At 45.0% G+C, this 21,102-nt stretch overlaps 1 protein-coding gene across 2 annotated transcripts in view; it reads left to right on the top strand.

Annotated features, from left to right (window-relative positions):
- The window catches only part of LOC142585957 (U3 small nucleolar RNA-associated protein 6 homolog), a 91,716-nt gene that overhangs the window by 30,945 nt on the left and 39,669 nt on the right, over positions 1–21,102 (top strand). For both annotated transcript variants that reach the window (XR_012829162.1, XM_075697088.1), the window contains exons 12-14: positions 7,498–7,598; positions 10,674–10,748; positions 12,873–12,949. Coding sequence is in view for 1 of the 2 variants with exons in the window: in XM_075697088.1 (XP_075553203.1) it covers positions 7,498–7,598; positions 10,674–10,748; positions 12,873–12,949 (253 nt within the window). In the remaining variant the exon portion in view is untranslated. The remainder of the gene's footprint in view (positions 1–7,497; positions 7,599–10,673; positions 10,749–12,872; positions 12,950–21,102) is intronic.

The raw sequence follows: 21,102 nt of genomic DNA, 5'->3' as shown, positions 1-21,102 counted from the left end.
GCGTCCGCACTGCGAGGGAAGTCGCAAGCCCTTCACAGCTGCTAGTGCTAATCAGTCGTGAGGTGACCGGAATTTCAGCTTCCACACTGCTTTTGTGCAATACAGAAACAGGATTTGCTAATTCATTCAGTGTATAATAGCATGTTGATGTATAAGCCTTTGTTTATTGTTCTCTATGTAACGCGGTTTATTGAGCACTTAGAAACGCGACCGTCTCAGTCGAGCATCAGACACCAAGAGTGCGAGCCCCTCTTCGTTGGCAGGCCGATGATGATAGGGCGTCCATAGGGCACGCCAGTCTTCTTCGCTACAACTGCCCCCTGGAGAAGAAGGAGCCATCGTGGCGACTCAAGGAGAAGCGAGGACAAGGGGGTCGTAATAGGGTTTAAGCCTCTGGATGTGCACTGTCTTGCGACCGCGACGCCTCAAGTCAGTAGATGGCGTTGACGATGTAGTTGACTGGCGTCGTCTGTTGTACGACGCGGTAGGGACCGTGGTATTGAGCGAGGAGTTTAGAGGATAGACCAGGGGTGCTTGAAGGTATCCACAGCCAGACTAGTGAGTCCGGCTGGTAGGTGCAGGGAGGTCGGTCATCATCGCGACGGAATTTTTAGAGACTCTGGTCTTCCACCGTGAACGAACAGGCCAGCTGACAGCATTCCTCGGCACACTTGGAGGCTTCAGACACGCGTGCCCTCTGATGGGTCAGGACGGTAGGGGAGAATGGTGTCGAGCGTACAGGTAGGTTCATGGCCATATACGAGAAAAAATGGCGAAAATCCCGTTGTGGCCTGTAAAGCGGTGTTACAGGCGTGCATAACATATGGCAAAACAAGGTCCTAGTTGATATGACCCGATGTAATGTACATGGATAGCATGTCGCCCAAAGTACATTGAACCGTTCTGTTATGCCATTCGTTTGCGGAGGATAAGCTGTAGTGGTGCGATGGACGGTATGGCAAGTGGTCAGAAGGGCATTAAGAACTTTGGAAAAAAATGCATGCCCTCTGTCACTCGGAAGTTCCCGCGGTGCCCCATGATGCAGCATGAAGTGATGCAGTAGGAAGGACGCAATGTTGCGGGCTGTCACTGTTTGCAGTGTCTCAGTTTCTGCAAAGCGGGTGAGGTGGTCGACAGCGACAATAATCCAGCAGTTGCCAGCTGATGTGCGGGGAAGAGGACCGTAGAGATCGATGCCGACGCGGTCAAATGGTCGGGACGGACAAGGAATGGGCTGCAAAGGACCAGAAGGACGAGGGGCAGGAAGCTTGCGTCGTTGGCACGCTGTGCACGAGCGAATGTACTTTCGCACAAAAGTATACATGCCACACTAATAAAAGTGGGAGCGAAGCCTGGCATAAGTCTTGAAGAGGCTGGCACGGCCGCATTGTGAGTCTGAATGGAGAGCGGAGCATCTATCTGTACATATGGCGGGGGATGACTAATAATCATTTGCGGCCATCGGCAGCATAATTTCGACGATAGAGAACACCATCCCGCAACTCAAAATGAGAAGCTTGGCGGCGGATAGTGCGTGAAGAGCGTGTTGTTGAAGTGTCAGAAATGCAATTCATAAGTGCTGCAATACAGGGATCTTTGCATTGCTCCACAGCCATGTTGACGGGCACAGGTGACGAAAACGCGGATTCGATGACTGAAATGCAAGTCATGTCACTTAGTGTGGGCGACCGAGAGAGGGCATCCACGTCGGTGTGTTAACGGCCAGACTGGTAAATGACACATATGTCGGAGTCTTGTAAACCGTAGAGCCCATTGTGCAAGGCGGCTAGACGGATCTTTTAAAGTCGATAACCAACATAGAGCATGGTGATCTGTAACGACGTCAAAGGGGCGGCCGTACAGGTAGGGTAAGAATTTTCCAAGGGCTCAGATGATAGCCAGGCACTCCTTTTTGGTGACGAAGTAGTTGGATTCCACTTTCGTTAGTGTTCAGCTTGCGTAGGCTACTACGTATTCATCATGCCCACTTTTTCGCCGTGCAAGCACGGCACCAAGTCCTACGCTGCTGGTGTCGGTATGGACTTCCGTGGGGGCCGTGGGGTCAAAATAGCGCAGTACGGAAGGCGAAGTGAGCAAACGCCGCATTGTTTCAAAAGCATCTTCACAAGCTGTGGTCCAAGTAGAAAGTCGCGTGTCGCCGTGAAGCAGCTGAGTCAAGGGAGCAATGATAGAAGCGAAATTCTGGATAAAACGACGGAAGTAGGAGCAGAGCCCGATAAAGCTCCGAAGTTTTTTCAGGGACGTGGGTTTCGGGAATTTGGCGACGGCGCAGAGTTTGGAAGCATCAGGTAGTATGCCATCTTTCGACACGACGTGTCCGAGTATTGCAAGCTGCTTCGCTCCAAAGCGACGTTTCTTCAAGTTGAGCTGGAGGCCTGCCTCTGTGATGCACTGCAGGACTTGAAGTTCGAGACGGTACAGATGTGTGGCGAAATCTGGAGAAAAGACAACGACATTGTCAAGGTAACATAGGCATGTCTTCCATTTTAGCTCGCGAAGTAGATTGTCCAACATTCGTTCGAATGTAGCAGAAATGTTGCAATGCCCAAACGGCATAACATTGAATTCATTAGGCCGTCTGGGGTCACGAAGGCTGTCTTCGGGCGATCGGCAGGATTCATAGGCACTTACCAATAGCCTGAGCGTAAATTGAGTGAAGAAAAATACTCTGCGCCTTGCAAACAATACAGAGCATCGTCGATGCACGGTATAGGGTAGACGTCTTTGCAAGTTATCTTATTAAGATGGCAATAGTCGACGCAAAATCGAATTGAGCCATCTTTTTTCTTAACCAGGACTACAGGTGACGCCCAGGGACTATTTGAGGGTTGAACCACTCCACGCTCGAGCATTTTGCTTACTTGGTTTTCAATAACACGGCGCTCCGCGGGTGATATACAATATGGCATCTGGCGCAGTTGTGTGTGGGTACCGGTGTCGATCTCGTGACGTACAGTCGATGTGCGACCTAGTGGGGCTTGTTGATAGTCGAACGTAGATTGGTATTTCCATAGAAGGCTAAGATGCTGCGAACACTGCGTAGGGCTCAGGAGGGCATCTACTGAGCTATTGAAGACGTCTTGTGCAGGCTGGGAACAAGGCAAGCTATAAGTCAATGAGTTCACGTCTGAACAGGTGTTGTCAAGAGGTGCGTCAAAGATGGTTACTGAGTCGGCAGGCTGAAGACGTCCAAGGCACTCGCCACGACGTAAGACGAGGGGCGTGGCCTTAGCGTTGGAAACGAGCAGTCGCATGCAGCCACCGCTGACAGTTAGGACAGCGAAGGGAAGGGAACATCGTCGGCGAACAAAAATGTCTGATGGGACAAACAGGGCAGTAGTATCAGTGGCGAAAGTAGAGCAGGCATTCGCAATCACAGAAGAGTGTGGAGGGATTGTGGTGTCTTCTATAACGGCCAGTTTGTCACCATAATCGTCAAGGTCATGTAAACGGGTATAGGGAAGCGGAGAAAATTCAACTTTGGCACGAGAGCAATCAATGATGGCCTGATGATCGGAAAGGAAGTCCCACCCTAAGATGACGTCGTATGAACAGGATGAGAGGACGACGAACTCGACTGTATATGTGTATCCTTGAATGACGATGCGGGCGTTACATGCGGCAACAGGAGTAATGCACTAGGAACTTGCTGTCCGGAGTGACAGCGCAGATAAGGGCATCATTACTTTTCGAAGCTTGCGGCAAAGTTCTTCCATAACTACTGAAACGGCGGCGCTTGTGTAGACTCCTTCTACAGATACTCGATTACGTTCGTCAGAAGAGAGTGAGGCTTTGTGTGGTTCGACTGGAGCGCAGTTCTAGCCTCTTCAACTGCGGTAGCTAGTTTTCCTGCTCCGATGGGGCCGGATGCCGCCGCATGGAGGAAAGTGAGCGGCGATCAGGGGATGGCGAGCGACGATCATGGACAGAAGGAATGACGTTGCTTGTAGACGGCAAGTGCGAGTCATTTGGTGGCGAGAAGGACGAAGCTGGCAAAACGTAGGAGCGGACAGTTGGCCATTACCTTGAAGCCATAAGCGACGGCGACAGTGCCGTGCCATGTGACCAGGGATTCCACAGAAGAAGCACATGGGGCGATTGTCAGGTGTACGCCAGGGTCCCGTGCTAGCTGGGGATCTGGTGGTGTACACTGGAGGGATTGGACGTGGTGGTGCAGCAAACGGTGGTGCTGAAAAAGTCGATGGAGGTGGTCGTGCTGCAACCCCGGCGTAGCTTATAGGTACAGGCAATGGTGGCGCTGCACGAGGGGACTGAATAGGCTTCGGACACTTGTTCCTGGAGCATCTGATGCAACGTAGGAGCCAAGGTCGGCGTAGGCCCTGGGACGGCGGTGAGTAGGGATAGCTGGCGGGCGACTTCGGAGCGTATAAATTCCTTGATTTCGCCGAGCAGATGGTCATTGTTAGTCACAGCGGCTAAACTTGTTAAGTATCAGGGATCGAAGAATGTCGAGTGAGTAGACGTTGCCTCCTGAGTTCGTCGTAGCTTTGACAAAGTTCAGCGACTTTGAACGTGGTCCGCGGGCTTTTCGAGAGGAGCATTTGGAATGCGTCGTCTTCAATGACCTTCATTACGTGATGGATCTTGTCAGACTCAGTCATCGATGGATCGACGCGCTTGCAAAGGTCCACAATGTCTTCTATGTACTTGTGGAAGTTTTCACCGGGTTGCTGGGAAGGGCTGCGCAAGCGCTCTTCGGCATGGAGCTTCCGCACCTCAGGGTGACCGAAGACTTGCGTAATGCGTGCCTTGAAATCTGGCCAGGTGCTGAGGTCGGATTCGTGGTTGTGGTACCACACGCTAGCGACACCCGTGAAATTGAAGTTCACGTAGCTGAGCTTCGCAGCATCGTCCCATTTGTTGTCCACTCGTCGTCCCACTCATATATCGAGAGCCAATCTTCTGCGTCATATTCATCGGAACCGTTGAAGATGGGAGGATCGCGTTGACGCACTGAGCCAGGACAAATCAATGTTGGCGATGCCGGAGATGTTGTTTGGCTGGCGTCATCAGGCATGATGGCCGGCAGTGTCCGATTACATAGTTCCAGGGTGGTTGGGGAAATACTACCCAGCACCTCCACCAACTATGTAACGCGGTTTATTGAGCACTCAGAAACGCGACCGTCTCAGTTGAGTGTCAGACACTGAGAGCGCGAGCCCCTCTTCGTTGGCGGGCCGATGATGATAGTGCGTCCATAGGGGCGCGCCAGTCTTCTTCGCTACATCTTGATACCCTTTGAAGCAGTTTGGCAAAGAAACCGAAACTCCTTTAGAAAATTCGACACGCTGAAGTTGTCTTCCATGTCAGTCCTGCTTCCAAATTCCGAAAACTCACTTGCAGATGTATTACAATCGGTAGAAATGCAACGTTTTAGTGCATGAGTGGTGTGCGATGCTGATGCCATCTTGAAAACTACGAGTACTCATCACGCTTACCATGCCCCTTCTCCGGAGGAGCTTTAGATATTTGTGTGTGGCAGAAAAAGAAAACTGAAATTGACTAAACAGTTAACAAATAACCTGATAAATGATGCTAGCTGTCCAAGAGTGTTTTGGAAAACAGCAAAATATGAATTTGCAACCATCGGTGGCATGCCATTAATGGGAATAGGTGTGGACAGGAAAGTGTTAAGGGCTGTGCCCGAGTATACTTGTTTGGCCTGTGGTGCAAACACCTGGCCTGAAATGATTTGTGAACTCAAAACTTTCATAGACTGGTTGTGCCATCTACTCAGAAGTTGGTTAAACTGAAGATTTTATGGTAGGCTTTGTTTTTATACAATTGATGGTGCAACAAAGCTTATCAATTGACAGCGTTGCTAGCTTTTCTATTATTCTGGCATGGGGAACTGGCACAAAAGTCAGCGCGTTTTTTCAATGATGTGGAAATTTAAGGACTTTTTATGAGCTCTGGTTCAGAAGGCCTTTATGCTGATTGCGGGGTGTTCTCAAAGGACAACGGTGACACTTATATAAAGAGGCCATGTTGCCTGATGAACACTATTAAAATTACTAATTAGCATGAGTTATTCATTTTTGTTTAAGTTATCAGATTAAAAAGATTCGTAAAATGTTTGGAAACATATGGCAAATAAATAGCAATCGAATTTAAAGCCGGCTAATGTGTTACTTGGACAAAAATTGTTGTACTTAAAAAAAAATCTGGCACCCAAAGAGTTACAAAAGTGAGTGCGTGGAAGTGACAAGCACACAGCTTGCAGTGTCCTCCCCGCATTACACTGGCAGCAAGCATCTGTGTCACAAATGCATGCACGTAAGGCTGTATAACCCTATAGGGATTTCTAGTGGTTGCAACTGGACCAGGGGCAAAGAAGGTGCAGTGTCTCGACCTGTAGCTATAGAGGTTTTCATCTGAGAGAGTGAGAACCTCCTTTGGGCTGTGGTGCTGGAGCACAAAGGCTTGCATGGCTGCTTCTGCAATGATCTTGTGCTGGGGTTCAGACACAATTAACACAGCCCACAGAGCATTATGTCGACATCCTGGGTGTTGTCATTGAAAAAGGTCTATACCTTGCCTCAAAAAAGCCGTACCGTGCAGCTAAGGCTGCCAAATATGTCATCCAGCCAGAAAAGCATTGTTCTCTCCAATTCTATAGCAATCTGTCTGCTGACCGGGGTCTAGGCTACATATGGAAAACTTTAAAACATCTATGCAAACATTTAGCAGGCTTACATTAAGAATAGGATCAGCTGAAAGTGGATCCCCAAGGGCCTACAAAGATTTCTGCAAGCAACCTTTTAACTGATGCCAAGAACTTCACAGAGATGACTGGTCTGCAGAAATTTGTGTGAGGACTGAAAACATTGAGAAGGCTCTTCACTGGTTGCCACAGTGCTCACCTGCTCTACCGAGGAGCATTGGCAATTGCATCAGCAGTAAATAATTATACAAGCTTCTGCATTTTATCATGAAAAAATTTCCTTGGCGCATGTAAATTTTAGCCTCAGTACATGGCTCTCTGTGGTAGCTCAGCGACCATGGTGCTGTGCTGATGAGCACGAGGTTGCATGTTTGATTCCAGGCTGCTGCAATCATGTTTCAATACATAAAAGCAGAGTACAAAAATTCGTGTATACTTGGCTCAGATTGAAGTGCCCATTAAGGAACCCCACGTGGCTGAAATTAATCTGCAGCCCCCTTTCTACGGGCATCTCTCATTGACTGTGTTGCTTTGGGACGTTAAATCCCGTAGATCAATTGATAAATATGCACCATTGGAGGATACAGATGGGGTGTGGGGTGTGGGGGGAGGGCTATTATACTTAGGCTACTCTCTCTGTTTTCCTACTTTGACAACAATAGGCGCTTGCCTGATTTGAGGCATTAGAGGATTTATTTTCTCATGTATAGTTTTGGTGGTGGTTTGCCCAACACCCTACATATATGCAGGTATCATCACTGCTCTTGACTGAATAGTCTCTTTGTACTCAGTGTGCAGACTCGGCATCCGAATCAAGAGCAGGTGTGGGATACCATGGCAAGAAGGCTGCTCGCTTGCAAGGATGGAACAGTGGGGCCTCTTGCTGAAGATGGCAAGTTTGCATCTATTTAATCTTTAACATTTTATTTTGTAGTAGTGGTGTGTGGATATTTGAAACTCTGAATATACGATTTGAATCAGTTAGTGTTCGATTCTAAATATTTAAACCTCTGAAAATTGCTATTGTCGGTTCTTTAATCAGCTTCGCTGCCATACAGCTGTGTTATGCGGCGAAGTATACAAACTGTACTGCAGTGTAGCATATTTGCCGTGCAGTGGAGCATATCAAAACTAAGTGGGCACTGTCACAGGGCCTCTGTTGGTGTTTATGGCTACCTGACACTATCAGCTCAAGTACCCACACTGTACTGCCTCTTCATGCATCTGGACAGCACCAGCTGCTGGGCGCAAACATCTGTTAAAACTTCTTTCTGGGCGGGTTGGTGTATACTTGATTTGAAAATTATAACAGTGCTAACACATGCATTGGTGACGTATTAGAAGCATAATTTTCATCAACTTGTGTTTTGCCCCCATTTAGCCCCTGAGTCTACATACGATCTAGTCTCGCTTCAATCGCACGACTATAATTTATGCTGGGATTAGCAGAAAGTATGAAGTCAATTTCATTTCTTGTTTCACCATTAGGGCTTTTCCAGGTCCACTTTCTGTTTGCGACACTTGCTAAAAAAGGTGTTCATTATTCGAAACTTATTCCTTTCTGCGAATTCTACCAGCATCTCTCCTCTAGCGTTCCTAGAATAGACGCCGTAGTTGCCAATTGCTTGTTCACCAGCCTGCTTTTTCCCCACTTTTGCATTGAAGTCGCCCATTACTACTGTATACTGAGTTTGCACTTTTCTCATCGCTAGCACACTGCGGTCAAGAATTTTTAGCAATGATCTTTCGTGCAACATAACCTGCAGTATAGTAGATCAGAGCACTACTGCTCCTTTTTTCTTGTTTTTCTTTTTCCTGGCACTCACAAGGTGCATGATTAGGATACTCGGGAAATATCGTGGTTATGGCGTAGGGTTTCAGGCGTGGTTTATCGCGGGGAGGCTCGTGAACAACGCCGTTCACGGTGATAAAGAATGCGCGCTCGACTAAACTGTTTTCGAAATGTTTTTCGCAAACAGCAGTTGGTGCCAGCCTTCTGTCTGTTCTCCTGATCATTCTTGCCCACTCTGCTAGCACTTTGTGTCAGATGGTGAAGTGAAGAAGGATACACACCCTTTGTTTGAGCGGTAACCACTTCTACACAACGGCACAAAGCAGGTCCTCTCCCTGCACTCTAGCTTTGGCATTTTTTCACCGCCGCCGCATAGTTCTTGTAATGACAGGCACACGAACACAGCATCCATGTACTCACCCTTTGACAGCACCAAGAACAAGCACGCACCGCTGTAATAACACTGAAAACGCAAACATAGAAACCGACGCAACCGCTGCAAAACTGATGTGCGAAGCAGACGACACATGCAGTCTGCACCCACCCGTATGGTAGCGGCCTCTGCCGGCTACCGTGGGCATTCCTTGCCGGCAGTGCCACGCTTCTCCATTGAAAAGAGTGGCTGCACGGCACACTAGCCAGTACATTCTAGGCACTATAGGAAGGTGGAACTTTGAGCTTTCGAACGATACCAAAATGGCGGCGGGAAAGACTAGAAATAACTTCGTGAACTCCAGTGTTTCGGCATGATTTTGGGGTCGTTTCTTGCCGTCCATGCTGACAAAATAATTTATTACGGACACTTAGGGTGCATTTTGGGGCAAATCATTTTGATACGGTGTAGATTAGGAATTACAAATGCCGAAACAAGTAGTTCCGAAAAATCGAAAATTTTTTTTTCATGATTTTGGGTTTTTAGACCCATGTTCCCCCCGCTTGCTTTAGACACATGTGTGTAAGTCAAAGATGGTATTCTCTCCGAAAAATTACAGCATGGCCATTCAATTGTGGGACTGCACAGTAGCAAAGTTGGCGGTGCTCTCTCTACGCGAGGGGAAAAAAATTTTCAGATTTTTACGACCAATCTGGGGCCGCTATCTTGTACACGTTCGAAAAGCTGACGTTCGATTTCGCCTCGCGCTATTTTCCAGGCTGCGCCGATATCGTGGCCTAGGCCAATCTAGTCCAATCACGCGAGGTGAAATGAACGTCGGCTTTTCAAATGTGTACAAGATAGTGGCCTGGGCGTGCATTTATTAAGCGAGTGCATTCATTACGCAAGTAAATACGGTAATAGAAATTCTTTGTGGCATTTTTTACATTAACCTCTGTGGGATTGGACACTGGAGAGTAAGCTCCATCATTCTCATTTTATTGTTCTTTTGTCGTCGTGCGGGATCTATGTTCCAACACTACATGTTTGTGTTCAGTGAGGGGTTTCCCAGGGAAAATGAGACCAACTCAGTTGTGTTCTATTTGTACTTACAAGTTGGCATCACTCACTGTCACTTAGTAATGATTGTCACAATGGCGTTGTGGTTGTTATGATATACACTGATCGGCTATGTTATACACATTCTTTGATAATGTCAAATCAGTGCATGTACACCACTTGGCAGTCAGTTGGGCTGCATCGGTGTGGCATTACAAACGGTATATCTGCAACATGAAATGCATAAACCACTCCCTTTTTGGTCCCAACACGTTGACATTGAAATCACCGAAAACAACCACCGGGGTAGTAGTGTCATTGCAACTAACCCATGCAAAGTGAGTAGCCATGAAACTTGGGGGTTATAAGGAATTGTATTCTTTTGCTTGCTTACGGAGGTATGAGCCATTGATGATGACAGTTTTCGGCATGCTGTTCTGTATGTTGTATGCATGATTAGAAAGAATGTAAGTACTGTTCGCTTCATTGTCGAGTGCTTGTAGCCTCTGCCTTGCGGGGCTGTGAGCCACTGCATTTTTGCTTGCTTACAGGGTTAGGAATGCTTACGGGGGCATGAGCCATTGAGTGTTTGTGTGTGGATATGAAAAGTCTATTAATCCTTTGCCATTTACAGCTCTGCTGTAAAAACAGTGCAGACACCAATAAAAGTTTTGTTTAAGCTAATCCTGCAGTGTGTAAGATCTGCACACATTTATTTCCAATAGCTGTTTACTTTTGTGCAGTTGTACGGGATGAAAAAAGAGGTGCTGCAGCAGCTAGGGCCATTTTCGAACAAGCTCTTGTACGACTCCCAACAGGTTAGTGATCTGCTATCATTGATAGGGGAGTTTTGTGAACTTGACACAAAACATTGATTTGTCATGTTTACCATATTTTTAGTATCTTTTTCGTTCTCTATGGCTTGTCTCCTCATTATAGCTTAAATATACATTTGTGGCTTTGCTATGTGCTTGCGCAATTTGTAGCAACTTATGTTTAGTCAGTGTTGGTTTGTTGTGCCTTTCTTGGCAGCTATGTACAGAAGTCCCGCAAGTCCTATTTTTCATATACGCTCCTTGAACTTGAATATGTGTATGAGTTGAGCCAATCTTATTGTCTCATTAAGGTACCAAACCTTATGATCATAGCCAGATACTGCACATACTGTGAAATGGCACACAGAGTTGAAAACGTTATTTGGTTTCAAATGGCTCTTTCGAAGTGAAAATCAAGAAATAAAAGTAGGCACTTGTAGTAGGCAAAAACTTTAGTACTTATTTTATAAATCAATCGGGCCTTTTATATGTGCTGCATAGCAATTGCAAAGAAAGAAATGTGCTGGCCTCGTTGGAGCACAAAGATAGCATATTCATGTTGTACAGTGCCACTAGGTGGGCAGTTTGTTCTTCTTTGCTCATGCACAAACATCATCAGCCGCTGCAGCATGCATTGCTACAAGTTGTGGAGGTGATGGGGTGCACTTTCAGGATCTTCATGGCACCTAATGGAATGACTTTCAGCGAAGTGCCTACTGAATGTATTCTGAATGATATAGTGGGCATTTATAGTTTTATGGCATGCTAGGAACTGGATAAAATAACTCATAGTTGCGATGTCATATGGTAAGTATGACATTAGAGTTAATGCTGTGCTGTTCTATTCAGATGCTTGGTAGAAGAGTTAGCCTGTTCATACTTTTAAATAAACTGACCATGGTTCAAGTTTATAATATTTTATCACATAGTACTTCTTACATGGTTGGTTCTAAACATGGCAAAAGGCTCCAGTGTAGGGTTCTTGTATCTCACAGGAGTACCAACCATCAGGCTTAGGAACTCTCAAGGCCATGTCATCCACCACCTCTTGTAATGTAGTGTGCTGCTGTGTATGTGCGCTCAGCCTGCAAAAGGGCACGGAATGCTGCGTGGCAAGAAACACAGTAGTGCCTGAAGGTAACAGAATCGGGTTTATTTGCCTCCGGCGACACCCAACTCTGCACAAATGCCCAGTCCCAGGGCAGTGCGGGAAGCAAAGGGGCTCTCGTGCCAAGGGTGGAAATACAAGTAAAGGGTGCTGCTAGCATGTCGTTGCAGGAGAATGGCTTCCCATGACACGCTGCTAAGGGAAAAGCGTCCTCGCTGATATGCTGCATACTCGCGATGACATATGGGTCTGCTTACTAGATCTCGGGCAATTTCCATTGGCTTAGGCCTCCAATAAGTGTGGCTTGGCGTAGTATGATCATGCACGAGCACTAGGCACTACTCATTGGCTTTGTGTTCAGGAAAGCAGCAATACCAGTCACTCATCATAGATGCAAGGAAGTAGACAAGCTGAAGTCCGAGTGATGCCCAGTGATGTCTGGTGGATGAGAGAAAAAACATGTATGCACCCGGTGCAGTACTAAAAAAGGTCTCCCTCGGGCTCACTCTGCCACTTGCATCAATTAAGCTGGTTGCACCATCGCCGAAAACTGTCCTGTGAAAAAAACCACACTCGACAACTGTCGCGGGTAAAAAGCGAGAGGTGCAGGGACGACAGAACAGGCGAGTGTCCACACAAAGGTGCTAAGGCAGACCTCGATCCCCACAACAGGAAGACTCGGAAGTGGTCAGCAGTGCTCAAACAAGGGATGTCTCTGCAGTCAATGTTTTGGCTCTGAGAACTTCCATTGTCCTGGTGAAGACAAATGCCCTTGTTGAAGCATTGGTTCTAGAGGCATTCATTGTTCGACCACTGCTGATGAGAAGATCGTTTGACAGAGCCTTGCATGTGCTTTTGCACTTTGTGATTTTTCACTTCAATAAATTATACTTGGTTTTTATGTGCCACAACCACAATCTGATTATGAGGCACTCCGAGGTGAGGGCCGGCGGATTAATTAGGTCACCTGGGGTTCTTTAGCATAACTTTTCACTGTTGTTACACATGCTTTGTTACAGAGACAATGTGGAAGCTGTATATTCAGTTCCACTTGGAGCTCTTGGAGCAGTCCAGCAGTGAGAAACAAGCAGCAAAGGTATCTGCATACTCTGTTTACATAGTAGGTTAGGTTGTCTTTGCTATGGTTATTATTTGTTTGCCTGTATGAAAAGAATTGCATTGTTGAGAGTCAATCGCTAGCACTGTCTTTAGTTTTGGTGGTGCTTGTGAAGAAAGAAGCTGGCTACCAGAAGCCTGAACTAGTACCAGTCATCCAAGGCCTACAAATACTAGCCAGTTTATTCAACCTCCTCTAGCTACAATTGAACACACAGGTTTATTGAATACAGGTTGCCACATGCCTACAGTTTGCTGCACTGTGCATGAGCAAAGCCATGCATGTTGCTGCGGGTTTCAACAAAGCTCACCTACAAACATAGAGCCACACACGTAACACTGCCTTTTGTTTCTTATGCTGCATCAAAATGCGTTTTCATATACTCTCCACGGTTGCTTACTAGTACATAGCTCACTGCTTTTATTGCTTGCCAGGTGCCAGAACAATTGCCAAGGTGAGAAAAAATAGGCAATTTCACCTGAAGGCAGAGCATTAAAGGGACACTAAAGGCAAATACTAAGTCGATGTGGACGGTTTAAATACCGTTTCAGAAACCTCACAATGCTTGTGTTGTGCCAAGAAAAGACTGAGTATACAAGAAAATTGCATCTGAAGGTTCCTTTATCACAGTTCAAACCTCCTGCCATGCAACTGGGGAGTGGTGACGTTGCATACGCCATTACCCGTCAGTGAGTAAAATGGTGCCTGACAGACAGCAATATGGCTCTTTGCACAAAACGTAAATGCGCGGCCATGGGCAAACAGAGCCAAGACACAGAGATGGATTCGCCGCTGCAACTACTTTTGGTCAGGTGGCATGTACTGTTCGGGCATCCCGTGACTTCACATGGAAGTGGAATTCTCTGCTACTTGAAGTTTGTGCTAGTTTCGTGAGCCAGCAAAACCAGCACAGCGCTATGCAATAATGAAACTGCTGAAATGTGAAAAGTGCAGGCGGCGCAAAGTCTAGCGAAAACGAAACCTTTCGATCGCCCATGTCATTATCAAGGGTAATGCCAATGAGTTCTTTTTTCTGAACATGAAATAGAACTGACTGGACAAGTAGCATTTTTTTTTTGTGTTATAATACAGTACAGTGATGTTTTTATAACGAGTGGTTGAGTGCTAGTGACAGAATTTAAATGAGGAATACCTTAGTCGTCGGGCAAGTACTTGAATGTCGTTGGGGGAGTCTCTAATCATGTCCTGCATTTACCTCAATTTCTCGATTACTAAGGCACTGTTTGCAATAATATTGATGCCTTAGAGATTCTAGAACACTATTCTATTACTTTAACTTGAATTACTCTTTGCTTTTAGTGTACCTTTAAAGGTGATCGCAAGGTTCAGCATCGAGCTGAAGGCATCTCAATGCTGGTGCAACGAGGAGTGCCGCCAGTGACATTGCAGGTGTTGCACTTGGATGATGCACATGATGAGACTGAAGGAAAACTGTTGGCATTGTCAGTGCCCAAAGAAAGGACAAGATAGAATTAGTTTGAGCTTGACATTTGCTGTTCATTCAGCTTGAACCAGTGTATGCACTAAGCAGTGGTATGTGCACTGCTGCTCATCAGGATACCAGTGTGAGTGCGTACAACGCTCACGCTAGTAGCGGAAGGCAGAATGCTGCCCTGGCTCCAGTAGGGCTGATTGAGTGCAGGGTGGCTTTATCGCTTTTGCAGCTGAATGCACTGTGCGTCTCTGGTGACCTTCTAAACCATCAAGTACGGACCATGCATGTGTATTGATACTGTTGCATCACAATGATTCCAACTGTGCTGTGCCTCGAGTGTCCTTATATTTGGTATCACAATAAATGGTTGTGCAGCATTAGCTGTCCATTTGCACAGACTTTGGGACATGCTAGTACAGTGGATCCTGGATGTATCAAACTCAAAGGAGATCGCGAAATAGGGAAATATACAGTCAAATCTTGAATCACGTGGGTCTGCCGAAAATCATTAATTATTCTGAAATGTCATTATAGTGAAAGTCCCAAAATTAACCATTCCACCCATCAACCCATCAGTTCGTAAGCTGCCACCATTAGAGCTATCCAAGAAAATGTCGCTGTGGGCTCTCATCCCGGGCTGTTGCCATTTTCCATAATATTCATTTTCATTTTTTCATTTTCATTTTATTACCTTAAAGACCAACATCAGGGTATTACATAAGGGATGGGTGTATAAAAATGCAGGAGGTTGCCCACTATGTTATTTTACAGAAAGAATACTTGTTGCTTCTTCCATGAAGGCAGATGAGGTATAGATGAGATATAGCAATGGCAGCAACATGGTGGGGAAGGCTGTTCCAGTCTTTAGCTGTGTGATGAAAAAATGATGACGAGCAGGTGACAGTGCGGTGCACCGCATCATGTTTTGTCGGAAGTAGTCGAAGCCATCCTAAAAGAGTGCCATGCTGTGTACCACACAGCTACTGCTTGCCATCCGCAGACCAATAGCCTCACAGAACGCGTTAACCGTACACTTGGCGACATGCTCGCAGCGTACGTAGCCTCCAACCACACAAATTGGTATGCCATTCTGTCCTTCGTAACCTACGCCTACAATACCACCACTCAGAGCACCACTGGCCTTTCACCCTTTTTATTTTTGTACGGCTGGCACCCATCGCACACAACCGACACAATCCTTCCGTACAAGCCGGATGCATCTGAGTGTGCACCTACTTCTGCCACAGCCAGACATGCCAAAGTGAGTCGCAGTCTCCTGCAGGCCTTTACTTCAAATGACCAAGAGCGTCAGAAGAACGTTTGCGTTGACACCACATGTGCGCCCACGTTCCTCACTGGAGCACTTGTGTGGCACCGAGTCCCTTCCACTGCACCTGGGCTCTCGTCGAAACTACTGTACTGCCCAAGTATGAAGGCCCTTACTGTATCATTGAGTGCACCTCCCCGGTCAACTACATGATCGAGCCCGTTGAACTTGGACATGTGCCGTCGTGGATGAGACATTGTCAATGTCGACCGCCTCAAGACCTATTATGACCCACCCATAGTGACAAGCTGTTAGGCCATCGGGTAGTTCCGTTTTCGTTCCCAGGGGTAATTGTAGAGAAGGATTAGAATGATATACTGGGTCGTCCTCTCCAGCGCTTTCTAGTGGGTCATCCTCTTCGGTGCTTTTGCTCGTAAATGCCGCTCGTGCTGGGAGTACATGCCCTGCTCTAAAGGTTGGTCCCAAACGCCGGTGACTAATAAACGCCTTTACACCTTCAATGTTCGCAAAAACATTAATTTCTTGCAATATTCAGGTGAAATTTAAGCATTTAAAGCCCTCCAGATAAATAAATATAGGAAGTCTCAATATACGCACTGACCCATTAGCTTGTGATTTAGAAACTCTTATTCGAGTAAATTTTGTCTTAAACGAGAAACAATTTTTGAAGTCGGCAACCAATATCACCAGTAGGCACTGCGTACGGGCTGCCGCTCCCCTCATCGGCTGCTCATCCTCGTCTGTGCGTCGTCTGCTCTTCTCCTCGTCATCTGCCGCCCAGCAGGCAAGGGCTAGTATATGGGGTGATTATTTTAAGGCAAAAGCCTTTCTAGGCTCACGGTGAAGTTTGTGACAGCAGACCTGACCGCCGGAGTCTTCGCCGAAGTGTCACCACGCCATATGAAGACAGACTAAAGAATGAAAAATGATTGATAGTGACAGTGAACGATCGCATTATAATAGAGATTGATAGAGGTTAATAATGACTAGTAATGACTACTAATGACTCCAAAATGACCAATATGTTTAATGATGGCTTGTAATGACCACAATTGATTAGAAATGTCTAGTAATGAGTAGTGATCACTAAAATGACTACTAATGACTTGTAATTACTACTAATGACTGAAATGACCACTATATCTAATGATGGCTTGTAATAACCACAATTGATTACAAATGACTAAAGAAGCTTACTAGTGAGCATTAATGACTAGTAATGGAATGACTAGTAATGACTTGCTGATCTGCGTACCCGAGAAGCAACTTACAAGACAAGGTATGCGGAGAATTGGGTAGTGCGGACCGCTCGAATAAATTCGGTAGAGAACGCCTGCAATTCACTCTTCCTTCCCTCTTGAATACTTACGTGTAGAATAATTTTGGTCTCTTCAATGCGTCAACAGTGCTTTGCGTGCTATGTATGTTACCATGTAGGTTCTGTTTTCCTTTGTGGTGAATATGGTCTAAAATATTGTATAATTTTGCTATGTTTTTTTTTGGTACTTCATTATTGTATAACTGTTATTGGGCTGCAATTACCTTTGTTTTAAAAGCCTTGCTGTGGGGGCTGCAGCTTTATCAAGCTGTTTCTGACAGCTTTTTCTGTGCCTCCGCCGTCTGTATCTGTACAAGGCAGAAATAATTTGAATTTGACTATGAAATGACCAATATGTGTAACCACAACTTGTAACAACTACAACTGATTAGAAATGACCAAAAATGCTTAGTAATGACCAGTAATTACTATTAATGACTACAAAATGACCAATATGACTAATGATGAATTGTAACGACAATTGATTAGAAATGACTAAAATGCTTAGTAATGACTAATGACTTAAATGACTTGTAGTGACTACTGGTGGCTACGATATTACCAACATGTCTAATGATGGCTTGTAATGACCACAATTGCTTACAAATTACTAAAAATTCTTAGTAGTGAGCAGTAATGATTAATAATGACTGAAATGACTTGTAATAACTAGTAATGACTACAAAATGACTAATATGTCGGACGACTTGTAACAACTACAATTCAATAGAAATGACTAAAATGCGTAGTAATGACTGAGATGACTACTAATGACTATATGACCAACATGTCTAACGACGGCTTGTAATTACCACAATTGATTAAAAATGACAAAAAGCTTAGTAGTGAGCAATAATGACCAAAAGAAAGAAGAGAGAAAAGAGGCAAATGATAAGAGGAGGTAGAATAGGCTTTCACCGTTCACCTCTTACGAGTGATCTTAAGAGACCCCCGTAATTTTTCAGTTTTGTGGAATTTTTAACAATTGCCTGTTGCAGATACCATAATTCTAGTCCTTGAGCTGAAATGTTCAGAGAGGCGTGTATTACTTGCACCAAAAATCAAAACAAATATTCAATGACTTGACATACATTCACTGGTTAACTTCCTAATTATTGTACAGCACATATCGAAATTTACAGATTGTAGCCAGTGAGATTGTCAAATGTATTTATTTAGAATAAATATCAAGAATGACACTGATTTTGATATATTATTTCCCAAAGTGTGGGACGAAATACATGGGCGTTGCAGTTGCTTTTGTGCTTCAATGCTTAAAGAATGTTTTGTTAAAGCAACTAAGTGGACCAACCATGAATTTTGACAGCGAATTTGAGGGTGCATATCTCAAAACTAGTGTCATTCTGGAAATAAATTCAAAGTGGATATGCCTCATTTGTTACCTTGCATCCTCTGCAGCCCTTCATACATTGCTTATCTGCACTAACAATTGCTTTTAAAGCATTTTGTCCATCATCATCCCTCTTTTTTGTTGTGGAAACATGAGAAGCGACACTGAAAACTTTATCGAGGAGGAAAAAGAGGGAATGTCGGGGACCTTAGGGCAGTTCGCTTAATGTGTGTAGTAGGGCGCCCTTGTAACATTTAAAAATTTTGCACACAAAGGCGGGTATTACCACCGCCTCACACTAAACTGAACAGAGCTGAGTCCGTTACTTGGAGGCGACTACAAACAGAAACTTATACGACTCCCGTGCAACTAAAAACTTTCTACCCCGATATATACGAGAGCGATATGTGCAAGCTATGCAAGTCTGTTAGAGCCACCCTTCAACACATGTTGTGGGGATGTGAAATATACCAAAATAAAATGGCAGTCTCCCCAGAAAATCTACGGGCGCGGTGGTCGGCCGTGCTGCTCAGCTCAGAACTCCAAGACCAACTTTGGGCCGTCCAGCGAGCCAAGGAAGCCGCACGGGAGCAGCAGCTCCCAGTGGCCATCTAGGCGGCCCCAGGCCCGGGCCTCCCAATCGCCGGATTCCAAATAAAGTTATCACACACACACACACACACAAGATTGTGTTTTTTCATTTCATTTATTATGCCCCTCAGGGCCAAGGGCACAACAGAGGAGGCTAGGTAAATACAAAAAAACGAAGAAGACAAACACAGTTGGTTACATGAGTGTTTAAATGGCACCTGTATATAAAATATTAGCTAAGGCTTCACTGAACTGTTGATAATTAGTAAGGCCTACAACTTCAGCGGGAAGATGGGGTTCGCGGCAGGAATGATTGTGAGAAGCTTTTAGTGTTGCATGACAAAATGCCGACTTTGTACTGATGGTCAATGCGACGGGATACCTAAATTGGATGAGGGATGAGGTGATCTCGTAGAGTATGATGATGGTACAACTTGTGGAAGAGGGCAATACGAGACACTTTTCTGCGAGATGCCAGCGATGTGAGGCAAAGATTAGATTTCATGTTAGTTATACTCGCTATGCGGTTGTAGTTCGCAAGAATAAAACGTAGAGTTATTTTGACCCATCTCAAGGTCAGTGATTAGGTTTTCATGAGCAGGGTTCCATACCGGAGTCGCGTATTCGAGTTTGGGTCATATTAAAGTTTTATGTAACAAAAGTTTCAAATTAGCAGGTACATTGAAAAAGTTGCAACGTAGGTAGCCAAGCATGCGACTAGCATATTTAATTATGTTCTCAGTATCAAGAGACCAGCTGAGGTTAGACGTCATGTGAAACACCAAGACATTTTTATGAAGAAACTGATTCCAATGACATGTTGTCAGTGTAGTACGACGGTATGGTAGATGTTTTCCTAGAGACACATATGACTTTGCAATTGGTAATATTTAGCTCCATTAACCATTCATTGCATCAGTTCTCTATAGTGGTAAGGTCCGACTGAAGTAACTCAGTATCGTTAGCATTGGCGATTTCTTTGAAAATTGCGCAATCATCAGCGAACAGATAGATATGGGAGTTGATAAGCCAGGGAAGATCATTAATGTAAATTAGGAACAATAGAAGTCCAAGGATGGAACCCTGTGGAACACCTGAATGGACCTCTGTAAAACCGGAGTTAATGCCGTTGGCACAAACAAATTGCAAGTGGTTGAGAAGAAAACACTCAATCCGTTTCAAAAGGTTACAGTCAATGTTGAGTTTTTTTAGTTTGTGAAGCAATAATTCGTGACACACCTTGTCGAATGCTTTTGAAAAATATAAGTATATACAATCAACTAGTGATGATTGGTCAAGAATATGGTGTAGTGCATGTGTAAACAATATTAATTGAGTTTCACAGGAGTAAGATTTCCGAAAACCGTGTTGTGCTGACATAAAAAATGAGTTCAATTCTAGAAAATTAACCAGGTTGGTAAAAATAATATGTTCGAGCATTTTACAGCATGTACTGGTGAGAGAGATTGGACAATAATTATTAGGGGATGCTTTGCTGCCGGATTTATTCACTGGAATCGCCTTGCCTATTTTCCACTCATTAGGTAGCGTACCATGGTTAAGGGATTGCTGGAAAAGTTTGGATAGTATGATAGAAGAATAATCTGAAGTGTTTTTTAAGAATTTTGAGTTAACACAATCGTATCCGGGAGCAGAATGAATGCATAGTCCATCAGTAAGCTTACTGACACTGGTTGGAGCAACAATTATGGAGGGCATGTTAACGTAGTTAAAGGGCTGTGTACTTGGCATATGTTCGCTAGGTGTGGCTGCGAAATTTTCTGAACATGTATGGTTTAGTATGGTGGCAGAAAGGTCGGAAGGAATTGGAACATTGGAAGAGTCGGGTAAGACAAGGCTGTTGTCAGTCGAAGGAATAATTGTACGGCAAAATTTTTTAACATTGGTGGTTAGCATTGAAGGCAGAACATGCGAAAGGAAGTGCATTTTGGCGTCTTTGAGTGCCTGTGATGTGCAACACAGGCACTCAACATTTGAAATATACACTCCCGATCGGGCCAATGAAAAGCTGAAAAAAACAAACAAACACTCAGTGTCCTTCCACACTGTGAAGGATGACCAGCGAAGCTGCGTATGTGGGCCCCTTAATGATGAACTGCACCTGCGC

Source organism: Dermacentor variabilis, chromosome 6, assembly GCF_050947875.1.
Source record: "Dermacentor variabilis isolate Ectoservices chromosome 6, ASM5094787v1, whole genome shotgun sequence".
Taxonomy (NCBI): Eukaryota; Metazoa; Arthropoda; class Arachnida; order Ixodida; family Ixodidae; genus Dermacentor; species Dermacentor variabilis.
Note: the sequence above shows the minus strand (reverse complement) of the source record. Positions and strands in the feature narration are given on the sequence as shown.